This window comes from Ascidia mentula, chromosome 4, assembly GCF_947561715.1.
Source record: "Ascidia mentula chromosome 4, kaAscMent1.1, whole genome shotgun sequence".
In the NCBI taxonomy this organism is placed as follows: Eukaryota; Metazoa; Chordata; class Ascidiacea; order Phlebobranchia; family Ascidiidae; genus Ascidia; species Ascidia mentula.
The window spans coordinates 6,460,652-6,483,881 of NC_138569.1; the positions used below are offsets into that span (position 1 = coordinate 6,460,652).

General features: G+C 38.3%; 5 protein-coding genes and 2 pseudogenes across 5 annotated transcripts; 6 read left to right on the forward strand and 1 right to left on the reverse strand.

The window, feature by feature from the left end:
- The first annotated feature begins 404 nt into the window (after positions 1 to 404).
- Positions 405 to 1,526, forward strand: LOC145897914 (uncharacterized). The gene is made up of 4 exons (XM_082986368.1): positions 405 to 656; positions 715 to 859; positions 1,066 to 1,172; positions 1,281 to 1,526. Exons 1-4 carry the CDS (start codon positions 405 to 407, stop codon positions 1,524 to 1,526), a joined length of 750 nt encoding a protein of 249 aa, XP_082842494.1.
- Positions 1,527 to 2,793: 1,267 nt separating this feature from the next.
- Positions 2,794 to 3,767, forward strand: LOC145897915 (uncharacterized; annotated as a pseudogene).
- A 1,126-nt stretch (positions 3,768 to 4,893) lies between these two features.
- Positions 4,894 to 6,487, forward strand: LOC145897916 (uncharacterized; annotated as a pseudogene).
- A 4,641-nt stretch (positions 6,488 to 11,128) lies between these two features.
- On the forward strand, positions 11,129 to 12,864 carry LOC145897917 (uncharacterized). Its single transcript, XM_082986369.1, has 4 exons — positions 11,129 to 11,380; positions 11,924 to 12,068; positions 12,134 to 12,240; positions 12,484 to 12,864. Exons 1-4 carry the CDS (start codon positions 11,129 to 11,131, stop codon positions 12,721 to 12,723), a joined length of 744 nt encoding a protein of 247 aa, XP_082842495.1. The 3' UTR covers positions 12,724 to 12,864.
- Positions 12,865 to 15,302: 2,438 nt separating this feature from the next.
- LOC145897588 (uncharacterized) lies at positions 15,303 to 16,502 on the reverse strand. The gene is made up of 4 exons (XM_082985939.1): positions 16,251 to 16,502; positions 16,036 to 16,180; positions 15,786 to 15,892; positions 15,303 to 15,633 (listed from the first exon to the last, which is right to left on the reverse strand). Exons 1-4 carry the CDS (start codon positions 16,500 to 16,502, stop codon positions 15,391 to 15,393), a joined length of 747 nt encoding a protein of 248 aa, XP_082842065.1. The 3' UTR covers positions 15,303 to 15,390.
- Positions 16,503 to 18,624: 2,122 nt separating this feature from the next.
- On the forward strand, positions 18,625 to 19,809 carry LOC145897918 (uncharacterized). The gene is made up of 3 exons (XM_082986370.1): positions 18,625 to 18,876; positions 18,967 to 19,035; positions 19,597 to 19,809. Exons 1-3 carry the CDS (start codon positions 18,625 to 18,627, stop codon positions 19,807 to 19,809), a joined length of 534 nt encoding a protein of 177 aa, XP_082842496.1.
- A 1,489-nt stretch (positions 19,810 to 21,298) lies between these two features.
- LOC145897919 (uncharacterized) lies at positions 21,299 to 22,812 on the forward strand. Its single transcript, XM_082986371.1, has 4 exons — positions 21,299 to 21,550; positions 22,023 to 22,167; positions 22,233 to 22,339; positions 22,573 to 22,812. Exons 1-4 carry the CDS (start codon positions 21,299 to 21,301, stop codon positions 22,810 to 22,812), a joined length of 744 nt encoding a protein of 247 aa, XP_082842497.1.
- The last annotated feature ends 418 nt before the right edge of the window (positions 22,813 to 23,230 follow it).

Consider the following 23,230-nt stretch of genomic DNA (forward strand, 5'->3'; position numbering starts at 1 on the left):
TTGCTGCAAATATTAAGACTGGAAAACATATATATGTCTTGTAGCGCGCAAGCAGCGTTCAGTGGGCGCCAAACTTGTTTGTTTTCGCCCTACCCATTTATCAAATAGAAAAGCTGATCAATATTTTTGTCCAGGACAATTTCGGTTCGAAATCCGGTGCGCCAAAAAAACCCTGGTATCCACAGCAGCAGTGTGTTGAACAGCGAATCACAACTTTTCTTGTTGAAATATTGTGCAATGGATGGGGTGAAACAAATGAAATTAGGATGGAAAGTGACCTTTCACCGCCCCTGTATATCAGCACAGACTGACTTTAGAATTAACAACCTCATGTTTGGGTTTTAACAGCGGAGTTCACTAGGAAGTGAATGCCCTATTAAAAATTTGTTAATCACAAGCGCAAAATGAAAGTGATTGTAGCGGGCTTTAGCAAAACTGGAACCAAATCCATGCATGCTGCTCTTAATGAACTTGGTTATAGTGTGTATGACTTCTTGGACCATGACTATTATCACAACAAGGAATGGATGGAAATCCTAACCACTGGTGGCAGTACTGAACTATTCAGAAAGATGTACGAGAATGTGGATGCTGTTGTTGGCAGGCCTGCGTTCTGCTTCTGGAAAGAAATACATGAAGCTTTTCCGGAGTCCAAGGTGATTAACGTTAGGAGTTTTTAAGTTGAAAGTTTTGAAAAGAAAATTATGATTGCAGATAATTTTGACAACACGTGACGAGCCGGAGTGGTTGAAAAGTTTTTTGCTCCAGACTCGCAGACTTGATGGGGAATGGATGTTGAAACTTGCCAAAACTTTCTCTCCAACAGGATACAAAGTTGCGAAGGTGAATAAGCTCGAAGGTAAGATGCAGAAGCTTCACAAAATGAATTATCACTCCCTTTTCGCTTATGTTTCAACGGACTATTGTGGAGAATGATGTAAAGGAGATTTTTACCATGTAATTTACCATCTCGACGGCACAATGAATACATAACCTACTGTAATTTAAATTATTGTCCCAAGTGTTATAAAAGCGATCTATTGGTTTTCTGCAATACTTTTTCAGGCAGTGTCGCGTTCGGCGCATGGCTCCCCTTTAATTGGAGCGAGTTACAATTCAACGAGACGGTGCTAAGGATGAAATACAGGCAACACAACACGGATGTATTGCAGGTACCGATTTTAGTTCCAGGGTTTGGGAGACATATGTGGGCAACGTATATTAAATAGCGCATTGAGATTCGACTTTACTCTAACAGTGTAACATATTTACTCTACAAGAACGCACCAAAAGACAAACTGCTGGTATTTCGAGTAAAAGAAGGATGGGATCCACTTTGCAAGTTTCTTGGTGTCGAAGTCCCCGATGTTCCATTTCCGCGAAGAAATGTAAATTCTACGTTGTTTGAAGATGCCTCACAAGAAAATCCCGTGATGATGAAAATGATTTTCGAAGCAAAGATTGTGTTGCTTTTGCTTGGTATGTTATCAGGAGCTTTACTAATATGTGTGGTGCTGGTTTTATAGATTATTCAAATTGTTTTTATAGCTTTTACATTCTCATTAGATTGCTGTTGATGTGTTTTTTTTTGTGATATTTTCTGCATTTATTGGTTTGTGATGACTTGAACTCAATATGTGAAGACTCTCACGCCTAAATAAACGAAACTTTGTTGCCCAAAATGTATTGTTCTTGATATTTCGAACAGATTAAAACTTTGCTTATCATAGGAATAAAACATGTTTAACGATTGCAACGTATCTATGTTTTCCATTATAAAACTGAGTAACGCAATAATTTTAAACCTCAACGAATATGCCGCATGTCGCTAATGCGTTGCAACAAGCCAAGTTCATACTGGTTAATTGAATGGAAAATGATAAACTTTTAACTTAAATGTAGAGATCTGTTAACTTTTACTGATATAGGTTAGGTAAGTGCCAACACAGAAATGATTGGATTCGGCCGAATGCAAATACCTCCAGTCAATATTTGACCGAATGACGTGGTAAATTTTCGTATGACCTGTAAAACCGCTTGTTCCGCCACAAATCGCAGCACGTATTTTCGCTGTACATTTCGCTGAAACGACATGTTTCCACTTCACTGAACTTGTGAACCATATGATTATGATAGTTGGAATCGCGGGTCAATGGCCTTCGCAGTGGGGCGATCCCGCCTTGTCTTGCAAGAGAGCACGCATTATGTTTCTGCGTTGGCAACGTAACAACGTATGTTTATAGGAGAAATTGTCTTGATGAGATGATCAGACCTTTGGCAAATCAGTAAACTTACAATTCATCAAAACGAATGACTTCATTTTCGACTACCGGTACTTGTTCCGGTTGAATAAATCTGCGATTTGGCTGGACAACGAAGCTGTACTGTTTTGTTCTTACTTCGCAGTTGGTATAGGTTTGCGCGTAAAAAAAATGCCATTGGAAAATAATGTGCAACATGTACTTCTGCCATTTGGCGAAGTTGTCTTGCTTGGAAAGGTATACAACCCAAAGTGACCAATCAGCCTCTTACAGTGCTGACGAGTTCTTGTAGAGCGCACTTTTTATTTTTACTCTAAACGCAACTTTGTGAACCACTGTTCTGCATGACGTACATATGATAGATAAACAACTGAAGTAAGAGATTTAGTCATGGTGCAACAAGCCCTTAAGTACCGGTACTCAACGTGACGCATCAGTTCCTACTGAGTATACCATACGCTCTGATAGTGAAGTTTTTATGTGATTAGCAATATCAAACTTACAAATCAGCAATAGATTAGAGAGCTGTAATATGAAGGTTATCGTGGCTGGATTTCGTAAAACGGGTACCAACAAGTCACTGCACGAAGCGCTAGAAATTCTGGGTTACAGTGTTTTTGATTTTTTTGAAAATTGCTTCTACCACGAAAAAGAATGGAAGGAGATTTTAACAACGCGGGGGAAGTATTGCTTTGTTCAGAAAAATGTATGAGAATGTGGATGTGGTTGTCGACACACCGGGTTTCTATTTTTGGAAGGAAATTCACGAAGCATTTCCGGAAGCCAAGGTAATATGGTTCAGTCGTTTATATGCTTTATAGTAAGTTATATATTAGGGTGTGACTAGAACGCACGCCTGGAGCACTCTGAGAGTGAACGAAACAGCTCTCCGCTTGAAATATAGACAACACAACCTCTATGTTCGTGAGGTAAGCTAACGACCTTGACAATGTGGTCGTGTTTTTTTGATCTAGTGCGTCTAATTCAATTAAGCAATTTGGCAAATTATAATTTACATTTTTTGTATTGATTTATTATCTGATATATTATTGAAATACGTTGTCGGCATCATTTTAGGACAAATTATTTTCATGTAGACTGAGCATACATTAAAAGTACGCACGTCACAACCAAATAACCTTGATTTTGATGCTGTTTGTTTCTGGTGTAGTCATATTAGGAGACAGCTATAAGAACGTGGATATATATGAATTATTTTCCTTTACAATTAATTATGTTCTATATAATTCCACACAGATGGCTCCAAGAGATAAGTTGTTGGTGTTCAAAGTGCAGGAGGGCTGGGAACCTCTGTGCGAATTTTTGGACGCTGAAATTCCCGAAGAACCGTTTCCTCACAAAAACGTTGGAGGAAAGGCATTCAAGGAAGCCGCAGAAGCAAATCCGATCATGCGGAACATTCTTAGAGAAATGAAGATTTTTCTGTTTCTGTCAGCCTTTGGGGTGTTGATACTATCCATATGCTTATTTAATATGTTTTATTGATATTACTTGTAAAGTACAGCACCAAAACATTTGTCGTATAGTGGGTGTATTACTTTGTGTTATGACTGGTTACAGAAAGGTTGTTTAAAAGTTATTTACTCATGAACTTGCAACAGTGATGCGCAAAATGAAATGTACTTACTCAAATCTCTCGTCAATTTAAAAATATTTTGCTTTTCCTTTCTAAAATAGAAAAATTACCAGAGACTTTTTAAGTATATTTAATTCGGAATGACCGACTTTTCATTTACAATGTACCCCAACATTACATGATTATTTGCAACAATGAAACAATGTGTGTCGCGAAACATATATGGAAAATCTGAAAACTATTATATTGCTGTTCCTACGACCCAAAAAGTTTTCAAGTATTGCCTGTATGGTATACGCAGCCCGCGTAGATATGGTGCCATTGTTGAAATATTAATACAAAGAACACATACTTGAAATTGTGTGAGCTTTGATCCAGTCTGTAATGTCTGGGCTGCGAATCCCGTATACCTAATGATATCCACACGACAGCTCGCAGTGAAGTAAGGACCTGTGCATTGGGACGATCCTGTCAATCAAACGATTGCATGAAACATTACTGCGTTGTCTGATTATATGTGGTAGAGATCCCCTACGTATATGTGAAGGTTTCCTGGCAAGTTGTGCGCTTTCGCACCAGTGTACCTTAGCCATACACACCGTGAAACCGGCGACCTCCTGTAGCTCAGTTAGTAGATTGTAAGCACTGGTTAACCAAAGAGTCGTGATTTCAACCTTCACCCGGAGCTTCACGTTTTTTGCAGTTAGATAAAACTAGGTGTAAATGGTCATGGGTATACTGCTTTTGGTGCAGATTGTAAATGGTCATTGTGCACTGCTTTTGGTGCAGATTTACTATACGACATACGGATTAGGAACATATGCATATTTTCAAACAATAATGCGTTGTTAAAACTAAAAGGCAGATGTCGCCTTCCAAAACGTTTTATTGGCCGAAGCACATCGTTGGAAGCCAATTCCTTTCTCACATGCTTGTCAACTTTTTACTTGCGAGCGACTAGTCAGTTATTAACGCGGACAACGTTCAATGCTGACTGAATTTCTGCAAGTTAAAGTTAGAGCAAGGGCAGATAATATGAAGATTATTGTTGCTGGAAAGCCTAAAACAGGCACCAAGTCTATGAACGCAGCTTTAACCAAACTTGGATATAATGTGTACGACTTTTTGGAACACGCTTACTGCCATAACAAGGAATGGAAAGAGATATTTGAAACAGGCGGAAACAATAAACTGTTTCAGAATATGTACAAGGACATAGATGCAGTCGTAGATATTCCGGCGAACTACTTCTGGGAACTAATCCACGAAGCATTTCCCGATGCCAAAGTACGAAAAAATAAAATCAGTAACATATTACAATAGGTATAGCCAACTGATATCGCAGGCACCATGTGGTAGTAGTCACGTAGGCATGTCTTCAGGCCGATGTAAAATTGTCTCTGTGTTTCAAAGCTAAAGTTTCTATTTTATGTTGATAAGATATGTATTTGATTCAACCGGAATTATAAAATCAACTTATTTTATTTCACAAAACGCGGAAATATTTCATGCAATCGCATGATTGACAGGATCGCCCCCACTGCTGCGCAAGTCCTTTACTAGGCGATCACAGCTATCGTATCTGGATAATTCTGTTTACAGGCTTCGCAGCCCAGGCATTGTCGCCTAGCTGGATCAGCCACTTTTTTCTTTCAATTTGGGGCGAGCTTTGAAACAACAAGCCCCGGTGAGGTTTGAACTCACCAGTGGCTGATCCAGCTAGACTGCAAGGCCTGGGTTGCGAATCCTGAAAACCTATTTCACGTAATATGATTTTGCAGCAATTAACCCGGGCAATATGATATTTATATTTGTTCAGATCATTTTGATGACACGAGATGAAGATGCGTGGTACAAGAGCGTCTTACACCAAACACACGAAATGAACGAATGGTCTCTTTCCGATTGGCGACCATCATTACACCAACAGGAAGATCATATCACAGTCACATGTCGAAAGCCCGTAAAATATATTGTTTATGCTTCGGTATTTTGCTTCAAAAACTAACTGATACTTATTGGTTGTAGTTTTGATGGGCTTTTCATCACCTATAACTTCAGCCTTGATTGACATCAAGCCCATTGAAAGAATATCGCGACTCAAGTTTCGACAACACAATTATTACGTTCAACAAGTAAGTGTCCCAATGAATATTTTTCACGAATGATAGTCTTAAAAGTATTCTGCTTAGTGTATAGGTCTTAAACAGCGAATAATAACAGACATTTACCTTCAATGCTTAAAAGAGGTTTAAAAATGAAACGCAAGAATGTATTTGCTTTCCATGTTTTCTATATTATTGTCGTGGTGATTTGTTCGCACAATCCCAATGAGTTTCATTGACATCTTAATAGTTTAATTGAGTCCCCGGTCACTTGTATGTCGCAGAGAGCCCCAAAAGACAAACTTCTGGTGATGGACGTTAAGGACGGTTGGGAGCCGCTTTGCAAGTTTCTGGGTGCCAAAGTGCCCGACACTTTATTTCCACACAAGAATATTGGAGGAAAAGCATTCGAGGAGGCAGCAGAAAACCCAGCAATGCTTCAAATGATACGAGAGCTTTATATGGTCTTTGCTTTGGCAACTATACTTTTATCGCTTGGCATCTTTTGGTCACTGCTGTGGTAGATTTTAAAACAACAAAGACGTTTGATGAAGAAAAGCATGTTTTTCTGCGGCCGAAGAAGTAACATATTAATGCCAGTTGTTGTAACTCATAAAACTATGAAATTGATAGTCGGTCGTAATTTCATTACTAAAAGGTCGTATTTCAAATAGTTCAATTTCTAATAGGTCGTATTTCAAAAAGTGCAGTTTGTAAAAGTTTGTAATTTCAATATAAGTTGCAATCTGTACCTGCTACGCTCGCTCACACCTTCGGATATGTCGGAAGCAATAAACAACATGAAAGTATTTTGTCTGAAATTTCTATTTCAATGTAGCCTAGTGTTAAGATGGAAGAAAGTTAAAGAAGGTTTGCAGCAATTCACCTCCATGTCTGAGTCTGCAAATAAACGTGTATTGCGTTTGTCAATACATGTTAATCGCAACGAGCAAGTTCTAATCCATGTCGGAAGCGACACTGACAACTGTTTATCACATATACACCTGCTGTTGCGCAAGGATGAAAATTAACGAGACTTCGATGCCTAAAACCGCCTTAAAATAAAAAAATGGGGTGTTCGACTTTTTTAAGCACACTTACTTTCACAATAAAGAGTGAAAAAAAATGTTTCCAACGGACAGAAACGTCAAGCAATTGTTTTGAGGAGTGTACCAAAATGTTAACGAGGTTATTGACATTCTTGAAGAGGGGTTTAGGCGTGGCTGTTTAATTTAACATTTGTTTGGTTCTGTTATCTTATTTGTCCTTTTTAAAATTACTCTCCAATATCGCAAAATACCCCAACAATTGTCACCTCTTTTTATGAATGTGATTAGTAAATCAAAACTGGATCAAAAAACCAAAGGCCCCTGGCAGGCTGTCGATCGCACACCGTATCAATAATAATGTATTAAAATCCCAAAACAGCGATCTGTAGACAGCTCAGATCGATTTATTGAGAGAAAAATATATTTCGCCTAAAACGGCATCATCAGTTTCTCCATTTACCAAAACTGCCAAAAAGGAAAATCAGAAAGGAAAAAGTCAAGAATCTAACGCAAAAAGGTTACGCAAGCTAAAAATAAATAAAAACTATAAAAATATTCGGGTTTCAAGCATTAACTAAAAAACAATAAAAGTATGAATTAACTGCATGTGGTTAGACCTGTCTGTACTACTTTACTTTTAAAAAACCACTGGCGCTGACACCGAGTGAGCACACAAACATACAGAAGCAACTGAATGTAAAAACAGAACAAAAGTGGAAGGGGAATGGACGTCACGAACTGCAGACAGGTAGGCCTGTGGGCGAACAGGTGTGACCGATAAGACTCGGTGACTAATAAGACGATAAAAAACAGGTTAACAACACAGGTAAAGTCATCAACCCGTTACAGCGAAAACAAGCGCAAACATGAACATAGTCCTCTTTTTATGAAGTTCGTTTCTTAATCTTGTGATTTGCCTTGACCTAAATCAACCACTTGTTTATGAAAGTAATTTTCGTATTTGTGGCAATTCTGATACACGTGTTGAGCGAGAGGACCTCAAATAGTGTAATGGCGCGCTACGACACAACTTCTTTTAGTTCTAAATGTAATCTTACTTAACATTGCTTTGTTGTTCGACTGGTCCTTGAGGTATTAAAGTGGAGGAAGCAAAAATCATATGCGTAATAATAATTTGATAATGGCACACGTACGGTTTACATGCACGCAGCTACAAAAACAGTTCCACAATCAATCCATCCACCAATGATTTGTTTTTACCGCTTCCACTGATACATTTCTATGGAGTTGCACCTAACCAGTTTCTTACATTCGTTATCAAAAATATGCCGAACCCGTGATGCCAGTGCGTAAAATTTCTACCAGCGTTAAAACCTCTCCTTACAATGAAATGAAGGTTGAGGGCAGCTGATGTAGGCAACAACATCAAAACAGATAGAAACATGCGCCCGATGTTTCGTTTCCTCAAAAAGATAAGGGGGAAGCGAGTGCAGAAAACCCAACTACGCAGAAAGCGAATCGGGAGTTACACATGTAGTTTTTGAGTATATTTTGTCATCGTGCTGTCTTTCGCAGTTGCTACTTCGATATTCGACTCACGATACTATTAATATTAGGCCTTAGGCGAATGTACAGAGATGTTGATGCAGTGTGTGGAATTCCAGCGTATTTCTTTTGGGAGCAAATACAAGAGGCCTTTTCCCGACGCCAAGGTAAAGGAGAGAAAGTCAAACACACTTTGTGTTTTGTTCCTTTGCATCTTTTGTTGTTCCGAAAATCTTGCGAACATTTGAAAACTGCAGGTGATTCTTCTTGTGCGTGACGAGGATTCGTGGTTCAAAAGCGTTCTGGGTCAAATCCGAGAAATCAATGTGTGGTCGCTTTTCAGAATTGCCCGAGTTTTCACTCCAACGGGAAGAATGTATTCTCGCCACGCGTTGAAATCACGTATAGTATTGTCGGGTCGGAAGTTAAAAAAATACAGTAATTTTCGATATTACAGTTGCCGTTACAATGGGTGTGACTAGAACGCATGCCTGGAGCACTCTGAGAGTGAACGAAACAGCTCTCCGCTTGAAATATAGACAACACAACCTCTATGTTCGTGAGGTAAGGTAACGACCTTGAGAATGTGGTCGTGTTTTTTTGATCTAGTGCGTCTAATTCAATTGAGCAATTTGGCAAATTATAATTTACATTTTTTATATTGATTTATTATCTGATATATTATTGAAGTACGTTATCGGCATTATTTTAGGACAAATTAGTTTCATGAAGACTGAACATACATTAAAACTACGCACGTCACAACCAAATAACCTTGATTTTGATGCTGTTTGTTTCTGGTGTAGTCATATTAGGACACAGCTATAAAGAACGTGAATATATATGAATTATTTTCCTTTACAATTAATTATGTTCTATATAATTCCACACAGATGGCTCCAAGAGATAAGTTGTTGGTGTTCAAAGTGCAGGAGGGCTGGGAACCTCTGTGCGAATTTTTGGACGCTAAAATTCCCGAAGAACCGTTTCCTCACAAAAACGTTGGAGGAAAGGCATTCAAGGAAGCCGCCGAAGCAAATCCGATCATGCGGAACATTCTTAAAGAAATGAAGATTTTTCTGTTTCTGTCAGCCTTTGGGGTGTTGATACTATCCATATGCTTATTTAATATGTTTTATTGATATTGCTTGTGAAGTACAGCACCAAAACATTTGTGGTATAGTAGGCGTATACTTTGTGTAATGACTGCAGAAAAGTTGTTTAAAATTTATGTACTTTTGCAATTGCAAGAGTGATATGCAAAATAAAATGTACTTGGCTAATACCAAAAGTCTCAAATCTCTCGTAAATTTAGTAATATTTTCCTTTTCCTTTTCCTTTCAAAAATAGAAAAATTACCAGAGCCTTTTTAAGTATATTTAATTCGGAATGACCGAGTTTTCATTTACATTGTACCCCATTACATGATTATTTGTAATAATGAAACAATGGGTGTCGCGAAACATATATGGAAAAATCTGAAAACTATTATATTGTTCCTACAACCCAAAAGTTCTCAAGTATTTTGAAATATGGTATACGCAAACCGCGTAGATATGATAAGGAAGGTTGCCTTTTTTTAAAAAACGTTAAAACAAGTTTTTTTTTGAAGACATTGTGTTTTGAAATATTTGCGCACTTGTTTAAAACCCCGAATTACAATTTTAGCGGGAATTGCGGAAATTAGCAGCAAACAATGCTCGAGTATTCGTATCGCAGAGCTATGGGACTGTTTTAAATAACATCCGCGTGATGGTGCTAGAGAACTTACTTAAACAAAATCCGGATTGTGGAACTAAAGGACTATTAAATTATATCCGAGGGGCTTTCATTTGACCAAAGATCATCGTACAAGCACTTACATTCAAAAGCGGTTCCAGTTCCTGAAATTTTTTTCATATGAGAAAAGAACTGGCAAAATATTAACACAAAGAACACATACTTGTGTGAGCTTTGATCCAGTCTGCAATGTCTGGGCCAATGATATCAACACGATAGCTCGCAGTGAAGTAAGGACCTGCGCATTGGGGCGATCCTGTCAATCAAACGATTGCATGAAACATTACTGCGTTGTCTGATTATATATGGTAGAGATCCCCTTGTGAAGGTTGCCTGGTGAGTTGTGCGTTTTCGCACCAGTGTACCTTATAGCCACAATATACCCCGTGAAACAGCCGACCTCCTGTAGCTCAGTTGGTAGATCGTAAGTCCTGGTTAACCGAAGGGTCGTGATTTCAAACTTCACCGGGAGGTTGCAGTTCTAACAAACTAGGTGTAAATGGTCATGGGTATAAACGATATATTTTCCATTCCATTGTGCACTGCTTTTAGCGCAGATTTACTACGACATACGGAATATGAACATAAGCATATTTTCAAACAATGATACGATGTTAAATATCGCGTTTGTATCAAATGCAATGTTAAAACTAATAGGCTGATGTTGCCTTCCAAATCGTTTTATAGGCCGAAGAGCATCGTTGGAAACCAATTCCATTCTCACATGCTTGTCAACTTTTTACTTGCGAGCGACTAGTCAATTATTAACGCGGACAACGTTCAATGCTGACCGAATTTCTGCAAGTTAACGTCAGAGCAAGGGCAGGCAACATGAAGATTATTGTTGCTGGAATGTCGAAAACAGGCACCAAGTCTATGAACACAGCTTTGACAAAACTTGGATATAATGTGTACGACTTTTTGGAACACGCTTACTGCCATAACAAGGAATGGAAGAAGATATTTGAAACAGGAGGAAGCAATCAACTGTTTCAGAACATGTACAAGGATATAGATGCAGTCGTAGATATCCCGGCAAACTACTTCTGGGAACAAATCCACGAAGCATTTCCCGATGCCAAAGTACGAAAAAATTAAAATTAGTAACATATTATAATAAGTATATAGACAACTGATGTTGCAGGCACCATGCGGTAATAGTTACGTAGGCATGTCTTCGGGCCGATGTAAAATTGTCTCTGTGTTTCAAAGCTAATGTTTCTATTTTATGTTGATAAGATATGTATTCGACTGAAACGGATTTATAATATCAACGCATTTCACGAAATGCAAAAATTATTCATGCAAAAGCATGATTGACAGGATCGCCCCACTGCGCGGGTCCTTGGCGATCACAGCTTTCGTATCGAGATCATAAGGTTCAAAGGCTTGACAGTCCAGGTATTGTAGTCTAGCTGGATCAGCGACTTTTTCCTGACAAGTCGAAGCGAGCTTTGAAATATCATGCTCCCGGTGAGGTTGAAACTCACGACCCTGGTCTAACTAGGCCCAGGTGACTGATCCAGCTAGACTGCAATGCCTGGACTGCAAAGCCTGAAAACTTATTTCACGAAATATTATTTTGCAGCAATTAACCCAGGCAATATGATATTCATATTTGTTCAGATAATTTTGATGACACGAGATGAAGATGCGTGGTACAGGAGCGCCTTACACCAAATGCGCGAAATGAACGAATGGTCTCTTTTCCGATTGGCGACCATCATCACACCAACAGGAAGATCATATTACCGCCACATGTCAACAGCCCGTAAAATATATGGTTTATGCTTCAGTATTTTGCTTTGGAAGCTAACTGGTACTTATTGGTTGTAGTTTTGGTGGGCTTTTCAATACCTTCAACTTCAGCCTTGAGAGACCTCAAGACCATTGAAAGAATATCTCGACTAAAGTTTCGACAACACAACTGCTACGTTCAACATGTAAGTGTTACAATAAATATTCACTACGAATAAAGTGTTAAAAGTATCTCGCTAATCATATACAGCAAGTAATAACAGACATTTACCTTCAATGCATAAAATACGTTTAAAATGAAACGCAAGAATGTATTTGCTTTCCATGTTTTCTATATTATCGTGGTGGTGATTTGTGCCCACAATCCCAATGAGTTTTGTTGACATCTTAATGATTTAATTGAGTCCCCGGTCACTTGTATGTCGCAGAGAGCCCCAAAAGACAAACTTCTGGTAATGGACATTAAGGACGGTTGGGAACCGCTTTGCAAGTTTCTGGGTGCCAAAGTACCCGACACTCCATTTCCACACAAGAATATTGGGGGAAAAGCATTCGAGGAGGCAGCAGAAAACCCAGCAATGCTTCAAATAATACGAGAGCTTTATATGGTCTTTGGTTTGGCAACTGCACTTGCATCGCTTGGCATCTTTTGGTCACTGCTGTGGTAGATTTTAAAATAGCAAAGACTATGTTATGTTTGATGCAGAAAAGCATGCTTTCCTGCGGCCGAAGAAGTAACATATTAATGCAAGTTGTTGTAACTAATAAAACTATGAAATTAATAGTCGGTAGTAATTTCATTACAAAAAGGTCGTATTTCAAAAAGTGCAATTTCTAAAAGGTCGTAATTTCAATATAAGTTACAATCAGTACCTGCTACGCTCGCTCACACCTTCGGATATGTCAGAAGCAATAAACAACATGAAAGTATTTTGTCTGAAATTTCTATTTCAATGTAGCCTAGTGTTAAGATGGAAGAAAGTTAAAGAAGGTTTGCAGCAATTCAACGCCATGTCTGAGTCTGCAAATAAACGTGTATTGCGTTTGTCAATACATGTTAATCGCAACAAGCAAGTTCTAATCCATGTCTGAAGCAATACTGACAAATGTTTGTCACATGTACACCACCTGTTGCGCAAAGATGAAAATCGTCGTAACCTTGATGCCAAAAACCGCCACTACATCAATTAATTCGGCAAGTGTTTCGGAATATATTTTGAGGTTACGACAATGTAGCACATGTGTTTCGGAATATATTTTGAAATCGCGCCGTTCATGCGCAATGTATTTGTTGCTCGATGTCACACTCGAAAATACTTTTAATGATAACTACCCCTTAAATGATGTTCATGGCGTACACAGTTATCAGCGCATACAATGTCTTGTGTTTCTTTGTATTCGTTCGAATTATTGCAAAACCATAGAATGAAAAACAAGGCGTGCACACACGCATATATAGGGAAGTAAATTGCATTTAAAATACCACGCACAAAACAAGAATCACGCAGAATGGACTGCGGCACATTCCACGAATCACGCGGCTGTGGCGTGCAAGTGCACTGTTGCTGCCGTGTATATGCAGTCAGGCGTGATCACAACACCTCCCAACCGAGTATAGAAAACCCTCTCATCAGGTTAATAATGAAACCGCTCTGGAGGTTAGATTACCGAACGCAGGAGTGCTGAAATTGGTTGAACCGTCAACTTCCGGAGATGGAAACTGCAGAAATCTTCCTTCTTCCACCGGTTTCAAATCTTGGTCAGAAACGTATCGAACGCGTATAACTGATCAATGTGACGTCGCCAGATTGGAACTCGGGGAAACGCTTTCACATGGAACATTCGACTGCCAAAACATTTAACAATAGTGGCAGGAACCCAGCGACCACCCTTGCTGTATCTCTGGCCCATGTATAAAGCATGGATCTCCAGCTTTAAAAAAATTGTATCTTCGGATTTTCGTTTCGGCGTTACTGGACTACGTTGCATTACGTGTGGTGATGAAGGTAACAGAGTATCAATTTTTGCTCGGCTCCATTTCCGCACAAGAATATTGGGGGGAAAGCATTTGAAGAGGCAGCAGAAAACCCAGCAATACTTCAAATAACCCGGGAGCTTTATACGGTGTTTGCTTTGGCAACTGTTTTTTTATCCGCTGTCATGTTTTGGCTGCTGCTGGGGTAGATTTTGAAATAGCATATAGCCGATGTTACGTTTTAATCAATTGAAAATGTATTTTTGCCGCCGACTGCAAATAAAAATCTAAAAATTGATGACTTATATGATGAAACTGTGACTTAATTTCGCCTTAACATTGTTTTATTTCGAAAGCGATAGAAAAGTCAAACATTATGTGGTAATGGTTATTGATTTAGATCTCTGTAGTAATTTTTATTTATGTCGAAAACAATTCCTCCAACACTCACTTACATTGTCGCAATTGCCGGGAGCTTAAACCTCATGGAAGAGTTTCATATTTAATGTAGCCTAATGATGACCTGACCTTGTACTTTTGCTCACTATTGCAATAAAAATGTGTGAAAAAAGTTTCGTTGCACTTTTTTGAAGAATGTAATTATATGTTAAATATTCTGGATAATTTGTTGTGCAAACAGACGTTTACTTTGCTTGTATCGTCTATTGGCTATTTAAAAATTACTCCGCAAAGTACATACACGTTTCCATGTTTAGAGAGTTTCTAAATACATTGATTCTCCAACCAAAGGACTTTTCATGAAAATCTGTTTGTGTTTATTGGCAGCGATTGCTTGCTGCGAATGGCCACAAGAAAGTCCGGGCAGTATTCGAACCTATACAACTTAAGTGCCACTTTTGTCAAAACGTCAGACTGAACACAATGATTTTAATTTAAAATAGACTGATCTTCTGGTATAAAATTAAACGTAGAAACTACTGTATTCTTCCGATGTTTCGTCTGCCAAGCCGGGCAGTATGGCTAACGAAACATTGGAAGAATACAGTACGTTAATTGTATGCCAGAAGATCAGTTTATTTTGAATTGTAACATACCTGGTAGCAATAGTAAAAGCTACAATACACTAATTTTATGTATTCCTTTTGTCAAGACTACAAAATATTGCTTCTACGACGTTATTTTGCCAAATTGTCGACGTTCAACATTGAGACACGAAAACAAAAATGATGGTTATGTGGGCAAGAACCAACATTATACGCGCTCGCTTATGATGCTAAAATTGCATAAAATTGGGATCATATCAATGCATGTCAAGACAAAACAATTTCAACAGAAATAAACACGTTTCGTAGCAATAAGTACAAATAAATCATTTAAGCAATACAGGTAAGGTCAACTATTACTTTAACACATAAGAAAGAAGGAGAGCTCCAGACAACACACAGAGCAAAATCAACACGATCCTTGCTTCAAAATTTATTTTCACCATCATGGGATTTTCTTCAGCGGCATCCTGCCATATGGTACAGTTAACGTTTTTTCGTGGAAATGGAACTTCGGGCACTTTGGCTCCCAGAAACTTGCAAAGAGGATCCCACCCTTCCTTTACACTAAATACCAGCAGTTTGTCTTTTGGCGCATTCTTAATAAATACAAAACAGTGTAATTCCTGTTTCAAATAATATTAGGAAATGTGATCTAGTAAAGCGCATCTCATATTCATTATTTTATCTGCTAAAATCTTCGCAGTTTAGGATAAACAAAGTATTTATTGACGAATACAAATTCGTGTACCTGCAACACATCTGTGTTATGTTGTCTGTATTTCACCCTGAGAACCGGTTCATTCACTGGTTGCGCACTCCAGTTAAAAGGAAACCATGCACCATACGCAACACTGGCTTAAACATAGATTGTAAAAAAAGCTTTTTAAAACAAAACTATGAAATTATTTCCGAAATTATCGAGGATACTCTGGAAAATATTATGAGAACTAATAAAATGTTTTGTGCATTTGCACGTATGAGACAAAGATTCTACATACTTTCCCGTTTAAATAATTGAGTGACTTTGTATCCGGTTGGAGAGAAAGTTTTGGCAAATCTGAACATCCAGTCTCCGTTAAGTCGGCGAAACTGTCGCATGCAACTCTTCACCCACTCTGATTCTTCACGTATTGCCAAAATAATCTGTAATTATAATATTCCTTTATCATTCTCGTTATATGTCAGCTTACAAAAAGCACGCACATTATACTACCTTTGCCTCTGGAAAAGCTTCATGTATTTCTTTCCAGAAGCAGAATACTGGCCTGCCAACAACTGCATCCACATTCTCGTACATCTTTCTGAATAGTTCAGTACTACCACCAGTTGTTAGAATTTCCATCCATTCCTTGTTATGATAATACTGATGATCCAAGAAGTCATACACGCTATAACCAAGTTCGTTAAGAGCTGCATGCATTGATTTGGTTCCAGTTTTGCTAAAACCTGCCACGATCACTTTCATTTTTTCGATATTTCTGAGGAATACAATGCTAAGCAATCTGTAGGTATTAAGCGTTGTCGAATTGCATTAAACTTGTTAAAAAAGAAATTCGTTTCATCTGCTGTAAACTTCTTCAGCTCAATCTGTGCAGCTTGTTGCAACCAGACACCTTGCTGGGTTGGCCGAAAAGCTTGCACACTTCGAAGCACATGCGATCAGTGCAGTCGCGTTTGCACTTTGTTGAGCTCAATCATTTAAATATCACTTTCATAAACAATTCTTTTCCTTAATCTCAAGGGAGCTGAAAAAATATTTCGCATCACGAGCAGCAAAACGAAAAGCCCCTCTGCGGTTGCAGCAGTTTTACAGCCGATTGAGCTGGAAGAATTCCAGAAAACGTAAATTTAGTGCATAACACTTAAAAGTTTTTTTATACACTGAGCATGGGACGATGTATGAATTATTTCTAGCTTCTTCATACAGAACTTCAACAGATTAAACGTCACAATTGCTTGGGAGTTTCGCTCGCTCAAGGTCGGGACGAAAGGTGTTCATCAAAATTACCGTTAAGTTTACACGCGGGTCATACAAGACTTTCCTAAACTAATTATGCAGTAATCTGTATAAGTGTTATGCACCAAAATTCTCTTTTCTGGTAAATTGGCACGATTGAAAAACTCTGTTACTATTTTCTTATCAGACACGAGCTTTCGCAAATACTCTTCGTCTTGACTGCTGTAAATTTCCAACTGCTGCAACTGCAGAAGGGATTTCCGTTTTGCTGATCGTGACAGTGAAATGCTTTTTCGAGCCCTCTTGCTTGAGGAAATCAACTGTTTGTATTTGCTAGCTTTTGCGAATTCTCTTCGCTTTATCAACTGTATATTTACAACTGCTGCAACCGCAGAAACGCTTTTCGACTTATTTGAATATTCGAACCAAGGCGTTTAATCACAAAATAAACAAACAATAGAGTCGTATAAGATAAAATTCCTTACAGCAGCAACCGTAAGCATGTTTGAACTACAAGTAACGCCCTGATTCGTTTAGTGTGATAACAAAATGCATTCGAAAGTAACTGAGCAAGATTTCCAAGTTTATAAAATCGGAAAATATTTATATGGTGTTTCGGGTTCAGGAAGGTTTGAAAACCCCTTTGTTCATTTCTAGGCCTCGAGGTTCCGGAGTTTTCGTTTCAGCGCAAAAACGTGAAGTCTGCCTTAATGGAGGAATATGCTACGGAAAACGTTGTCATGAGGCGGATGGTGTTTGAAACAAAGATAGCGGCTTGCTTGATTGCAATTATTTTACTCACTTTCGCACACTTGATTTTCATCTAACTCACTTGTTGTAAAATCGAAATGCACAAAGAACCTCAATGTCTTGACAATGCTCGTTTAGTGATTACAATTACCACCAGCAGTAGTGCGTTGTGGTAGCTGTTCTAACCCGGCTAAGAAGGAAATACACATTTTATAGTCAAAAATGTTTGCCACTAATGGTGGCTATTGCCTTGGTCCATATTTTTTACATCCATCTTTACAACAATATTCTGTAATCTATGTTATCTGTTAAAAATGTGAGAAGACAAAAAAAATCGGTTTCCAGTGGAAAGGCCGGAGTTATTGTTTGGTTAGCAGACAGCGTTTGCTGACGGCGAAAGAAAAAGTTATTTGTGGAAAGTTACCCAAGCTTTACGGGTGGGGGACATGTGTGCACGAAGCTGCTGACTGCTGAAACCACACAAGCTTGTTTTTCAAGGCGTCCTGATAGAATATGTTTAGCTCTGTTGTAGATTTAGTCGGCTTTGTTTGGCAATTAAAATTAAGTGAGGATTGTTTTACCGCAGATGTGTTTTATTTGGAGCATTGTTATGGTAGAATATCAAACGTATGAATTTTTCAATTTATGAAATAACATTAATCACTGGGAAAGTAATGTTTTCCAGAACCTTAATGTGTCACTGGTAAAAAATGTTGGTATAACGGACGAATTAAATATTTTAACTGTCTAAACTACAATTGTCACTTGATCCATTTCTCGTGTCGTTATAAATGCTATATAATAATAAGGTAGGTGAAAGAACAAAATTAATTAGAACTCCCACTTTTTATAACTCGAAAAAAACTAGGTATATTTAATAATGAAAATAATCGTTGCTGGGGTTTCAAAAACCGGAACAAAGTCTATGAACGCAGCTTTGACGGCGCTTGGATGCAGAGTAGTCGATTTTTTGGAGCACAGCTACAGGCACAATAAAGAATGGAACGAGATTTTGGACACAGGGGGCAACAAAGAGGTATTTAGGCGAATGTACAGAGATGTTGATGCAGTGTGTGGAATTCCAGCGTATTTCTTTTGGGAGCAAATACAAGAGGCCTTTCCCGAGGCCAAGGTAAAGGAGAGAAAATTAAACACACTTTGTTTTTTGTTCCTTTGCATCTTTTGTTGTTCCGAAAATCTTGCGAACATTTGAAAACTGCAGGTGATTCTTCTTGTGCGTGACGAGGATTCGTGGTACAGAAGCGTTCTGGGTCAAATCCGAGAAATCAATGTGTGGTCGCTTTTCAGAATTGCCCGAGTTTTCACTCCAACGGGACGAATATATTCTCGCCACGCGTTGAAATCACGTATAGTATTGTCGGGTCGGAAGTTAAAAAAATACAGTAATTTTCGATATTACAGTTGCCGTTACAATGGGTGTGACTAGAACACACGCCTGGAGCACTCTGAGAGTGAACGAACAGCTCTCCGCTTGAAATATAGACAACACAACCTCTATGTTCGTGAGGTAAGCTAACGACCTTGACAATGTGGTCGTGTGTTTTTTAACTAGTGCGTCTAATTCAATTGGACAATTTGGCAAATTATAATTTACATTTTTTGTATTGATTTATTATCTGATATATTATCGAAGAACGTTGTCGGCATTATTTTAGGACAAATTAGTTTCATGAAGACTGAACATACATTAAAACTACGCACGTCACAACCAAATAACCTTGATTTTGATGCTGTTTGTTTCTGGTGTAGTCATATTAGGAGACAGCTAAAAACGTGGATATATAAATTATTTTCCTTTACAATTAATTATGTTCTATATAATTTCACACAGATGGCTCCAAAAGATAAGTTGTTGGTGTTCAAAGTGCAGGAGGGCTGGGAACCACTGTGCAAATTTTTGGACGCCGAAATTCCCGAAGAACCGTTTCCTCACAAAAACGTTGGAGGAAACGCATTCAAAGAAACCGCCGAAGCAAATCCGATCATGCGGAACATTCTTAGAGAAATAAGATTTTTCTGTTTCTGTCAGCCTTTGGAGTGTTGATACTATCCATATGCTTATTTAATATGTTTTATTGATATTGCTTGTGAAGTACAGCACCAAAACATTTGTGGTATAGTGGGTGTATTACTTTATGTGACGACTAGTTACAAAAAATTTGTTTAAAAGTTATGTACTCATGAACTTGCAACAGTGATATGCAAAATAAAATGTACTTGGCTAATATCAAAAGTCTCAAATCTCTCGTAAATTTAGTAATATTTTACTTTTCTTTGTAAAAATAGAAAAATTACCAAAGCTTTTTTAAGTATATTTAATTCGGAATGACCGAGTTTTCATTTACATTGTACCCCAAAATTACATGATTATTTGTAATGATGAAACAATGGGTGTCGCAAAACAGATGTGGAAAATCTGAAAACTATTGTATTGCTGTTCCTACGACCCAAAAAGTTTTTCAGTATTACTTATATTTTGTATACGCAACCCGCGTAGATAAGGCGCTGGTTGGATTTGATAAGGAAGTTGTCTTAACGTTGAAACAAGTTTTTTTGAAGACATTGTGTTTTGAAATATTTGCGCGCTTGTTTAAAACCCCGAATTCCAATTTTAGCGCGAATTGCGGAAATTAGCAGCAAACAATGCTCGAGTATTTGTATCGTAGAGCTATTTCACTGTTTTAAATAACATCCGCGCGATGGTGCTAGAGAACTAACTGAAACAAAATTAGGATTGTAGAACTAAAGGACTATTTTAAATAATATCCGTGGGGCTTTCATTTGACCAAAGACCATCGTACAAGCACTTACATTCAAAAACGGTCCCAGGTCCTGAAATTATTTTGCGTATGAGAAAAAAACTGGCAAAATATTAACACAAAGAACACATATTTGTGTGAACTTTGATCCAGTCTGCAATGTCTGGGCCAATGATATTGACACGATAGCTCGCAGTGAAGTAAGGACCTGCGCATTGGGGCGATCCTGTCAATCAAACGATTGCATGAAGCATTACTGCGTTGTCTGATTATATATGGTAGAGATCCCCTACGTATATGTGAAGGTTGCCTGGTGAGTTGTGCGCTTTCGCACCAGTGTACCTTATAGCCACAATATACCCCGTGAAACAGCCGACCTCCTTTAGCTCAGTTAGTAGATCGTAAGGCCTGGTTAACCGAAGGGTCGTGATTTCAAACTTCACCGGGAGGTTCAGGTTTTCTGCAGTTCTAACAAACTAGGTATAAATGATGTATTTTCCTGTCCATTGTGCACTGCTTTTGGTGCAGATTTACTATACGACATACGGAATATGAACATAAGCATATTTTCAAACAATAATGCGATGTTAAAAATAATAGGCAAATGTCGCCTTCCAAAACGTTTTATTGGCCGAAGCACATCGTTGGAAGCCAATTCCATTCTCACATGCTTGTCAACTTTTTACTTGCGAGCGACTAGTCAATTATTAACGCGGACAACGTTCAATGCTGACCGAATTTCTGCAAGTTAATGTCAGAGCAAGGGCAAGCAATATGAAGATTGTTGTTGCTGGAATGCCCAAAACAGGCACCAAGTCTATGAACGCAGCTTTAACAAAACTTGGATATAATGTGTACGACTTTTTGGAACACGCTTACTGCCATAACATGGAATGGAAGGATATATTTGAAACAGGCGGAAGCAATCAACTGTTTCAGAATATGTACAAGGATATAGATGTAGTTGTAGATACCCCGGTGAACTACTTCTGGGAACAAATCCACGAAGCATTTCCTGATGCCAAAGTACGAAAAAATTAATTTACTAAGATATTACAATAAGTATAGACAACTGGTATTGCAGGCACCATGCGGTAGTAGTCACGTAGGCATGTGTTCAGGCCGATGTGAAATTGTCTCTGTGCTTCAAAGCTAAGGTTTCCGTTATAAGTTGGTAAGATATGTTTGATTGAACTGGAATTATAATATTAACGCATTTCACGAAACGCAGTATTGGCGATCACAGCTACGGTATCTGCATCATTAGGTTGCAGGCTTTTCAGCGCAGGCATTGCAGTCTAGCTGGATCAGTCATCTGAGCCTGATTATCCCAGGATCGTGAGTCCAAACCTCACGGGGACCTTGATATTTCAAACCTCGCTCCGGCTTGTCAGGAAAAATTGGCTGATCCAGCTGGGATGCGAAGCCTGAAAACCTAATATATGATCGTGATTGTGCAGTGATAAACCGAGACAATATTATGTTTATGTTTGTTCAGATCATTTTGATGACACGAGATGAAGATGCGTGGTACAGGAGCGTCTTACACCAAATACGCGAAATGAACGAATGGTCTCTTTTCCGATTGGCGACCATCATCACACCAACAGGAAGATCATATTACAGCCACATATCGAACGCCCGTAAAACATATAGTTCATGTTTTAGTATTTTGCTTTAAAAACTAACTCGTTTTTATTGGTTGTAGTTTTGGTGGGCTTTTCAATGCCTATAACTTCAGCCTTGAGAGATCTCAAGTCCATTGAAAGAATAATGCGACTCAAATTCCGACAACACAACTGTTACGTTCAACAAGTAAGTGTTACAATAAATATTCACCATGAATTTGCGGCATGCCCACAGCTGTATCTTGGTGCTCATAATTGGACACGAAAAAGTGCCTATAGCCCAAAAGTGGTTTAAAATGAAACGCAAGAATGTATTTGCTTTCCATGTTATGGTCGTGGTGATTTGTTCCCACTATCCCAATAAGTTTCGCTCACCTCGTAATCATTTTACTTGAGTCCCCAGTCACTTGTATGTCGCAGAGAGCCCCAAAAGACAAACTTCTGGTGATGGACATTAAGGACGGTTGGGAGCCACTTTGCAAGTTCCTGGGTGCTAAAATACCCGACACTCCATTTCCGCACAAGAATATTGGGGGGAAAGCATTCGAGGAAGCAGCAGAAAACCCAGCAATACTTCAAATAACCCGAGAGCTTTATACGGTGTTTGCTTTGGCAACTGTTTTTTTATCCGCTCTCATGTTTTGGCTACTTCTGTGGTAGATTTTGAAATAGCATATAGCCGATGTTACGTTTTAATCAATTTTTAGATTTTTATTTTTGCCGCCGACTGCAAATAAAAATCTAAAAATTGATAACTTATATGATGAAACTGTGACTTAATTTCGCCTTAACATTGTTTTATTTCGAAAGCGATAGAAAAGTCAAACATTATGTGGTAATGGTTATTGATTTAGATCTCTGTAGTAATTTTTATTTATGTCGAAAACAATTCCTCCAACACTCGCTTACATTGCCGCAATTGCCAGAGGCTTAAACCTCATGGAAGAGTTTCATATTTAATGTAGCCTAATGATGACCTGACCTTGTACTTTTGCTTACTATTGCAATAAAAATGTGTGAAAAAAGTTTCGTTGAACTTTTTTGAAGAATGTAATTATATGTTAAATATTCCGGATAA

What these genes read in the sequence shown, in the direction of transcription:
- LOC145897914 (XM_082986368.1), top strand. Translation starts at nt 405, where the DNA reads ATGAAAGTGATTGTAGCGGGCTTTAGCAAAACTGGAACCAAATCCATG. An exon ending in AAGCTTTTCCGGAGTCCAAG is followed by an intron (nt 657 to 714) that starts GTGATTAACGTT and finishes TTATGATTGCAG; the next exon opens with ATAATTTTGACAACACGTGA. An exon ending in GAAGGTGAATAAGCTCGAAG is followed by an intron (nt 860 to 1,065) that starts GTAAGATGCAGA and finishes ATACTTTTTCAG; the next exon opens with GCAGTGTCGCGTTCGGCGCA.
- LOC145897917 (XM_082986369.1), top strand. Translation starts at nt 11,129, where the DNA reads ATGAAGATTATTGTTGCTGGAATGTCGAAAACAGGCACCAAGTCTATG. An exon ending in AAGCATTTCCCGATGCCAAA is followed by an intron (nt 11,381 to 11,923) that starts GTACGAAAAAAT and finishes ATATTTGTTCAG; the next exon opens with ATAATTTTGATGACACGAGA. An exon ending in CCGCCACATGTCAACAGCCC is followed by an intron (nt 12,069 to 12,133) that starts GTAAAATATATG and finishes TATTGGTTGTAG; the next exon opens with TTTTGGTGGGCTTTTCAATA.
- LOC145897588 (XM_082985939.1), bottom strand. Translation starts at nt 16,502, where the DNA reads ATGAAAGTGATCGTGGCAGGTTTTAGCAAAACTGGAACCAAATCAATG. An exon ending in AAGCTTTTCCAGAGGCAAAG is followed by an intron (nt 16,181 to 16,250) that starts GTAGTATAATGT and finishes TTATAATTACAG; the next exon opens with ATTATTTTGGCAATACGTGA. An exon ending in ATAACACAGATGTGTTGCAG is followed by an intron (nt 15,634 to 15,785) that starts GTACACGAATTT and finishes GTATTTATTAAG; the next exon opens with AATGCGCCAAAAGACAAACT.
- LOC145897918 (XM_082986370.1), top strand. Translation starts at nt 18,625, where the DNA reads ATGAAAATAATCGTTGCTGGGGTTTCAAAAACCGGAACAAAGTCTATG. An exon ending in AGGCCTTTCCCGAGGCCAAG is followed by an intron (nt 18,877 to 18,966) that starts GTAAAGGAGAGA and finishes TGAAAACTGCAG; the next exon opens with GTGATTCTTCTTGTGCGTGA. An exon ending in GTCAAATCCGAGAAATCAAT is followed by an intron (nt 19,036 to 19,596) that starts GTGTGGTCGCTT and finishes AATTTCACACAG; the next exon opens with ATGGCTCCAAAAGATAAGTT.
- LOC145897919 (XM_082986371.1), top strand. Translation starts at nt 21,299, where the DNA reads ATGAAGATTGTTGTTGCTGGAATGCCCAAAACAGGCACCAAGTCTATG. An exon ending in CAGCCACATATCGAACGCCC is followed by an intron (nt 22,168 to 22,232) that starts GTAAAACATATA and finishes TATTGGTTGTAG; the next exon opens with TTTTGGTGGGCTTTTCAATG. An exon ending in ACAACTGTTACGTTCAACAA is followed by an intron (nt 22,340 to 22,572) that starts GTAAGTGTTACA and finishes TGTATGTCGCAG; the next exon opens with AGAGCCCCAAAAGACAAACT.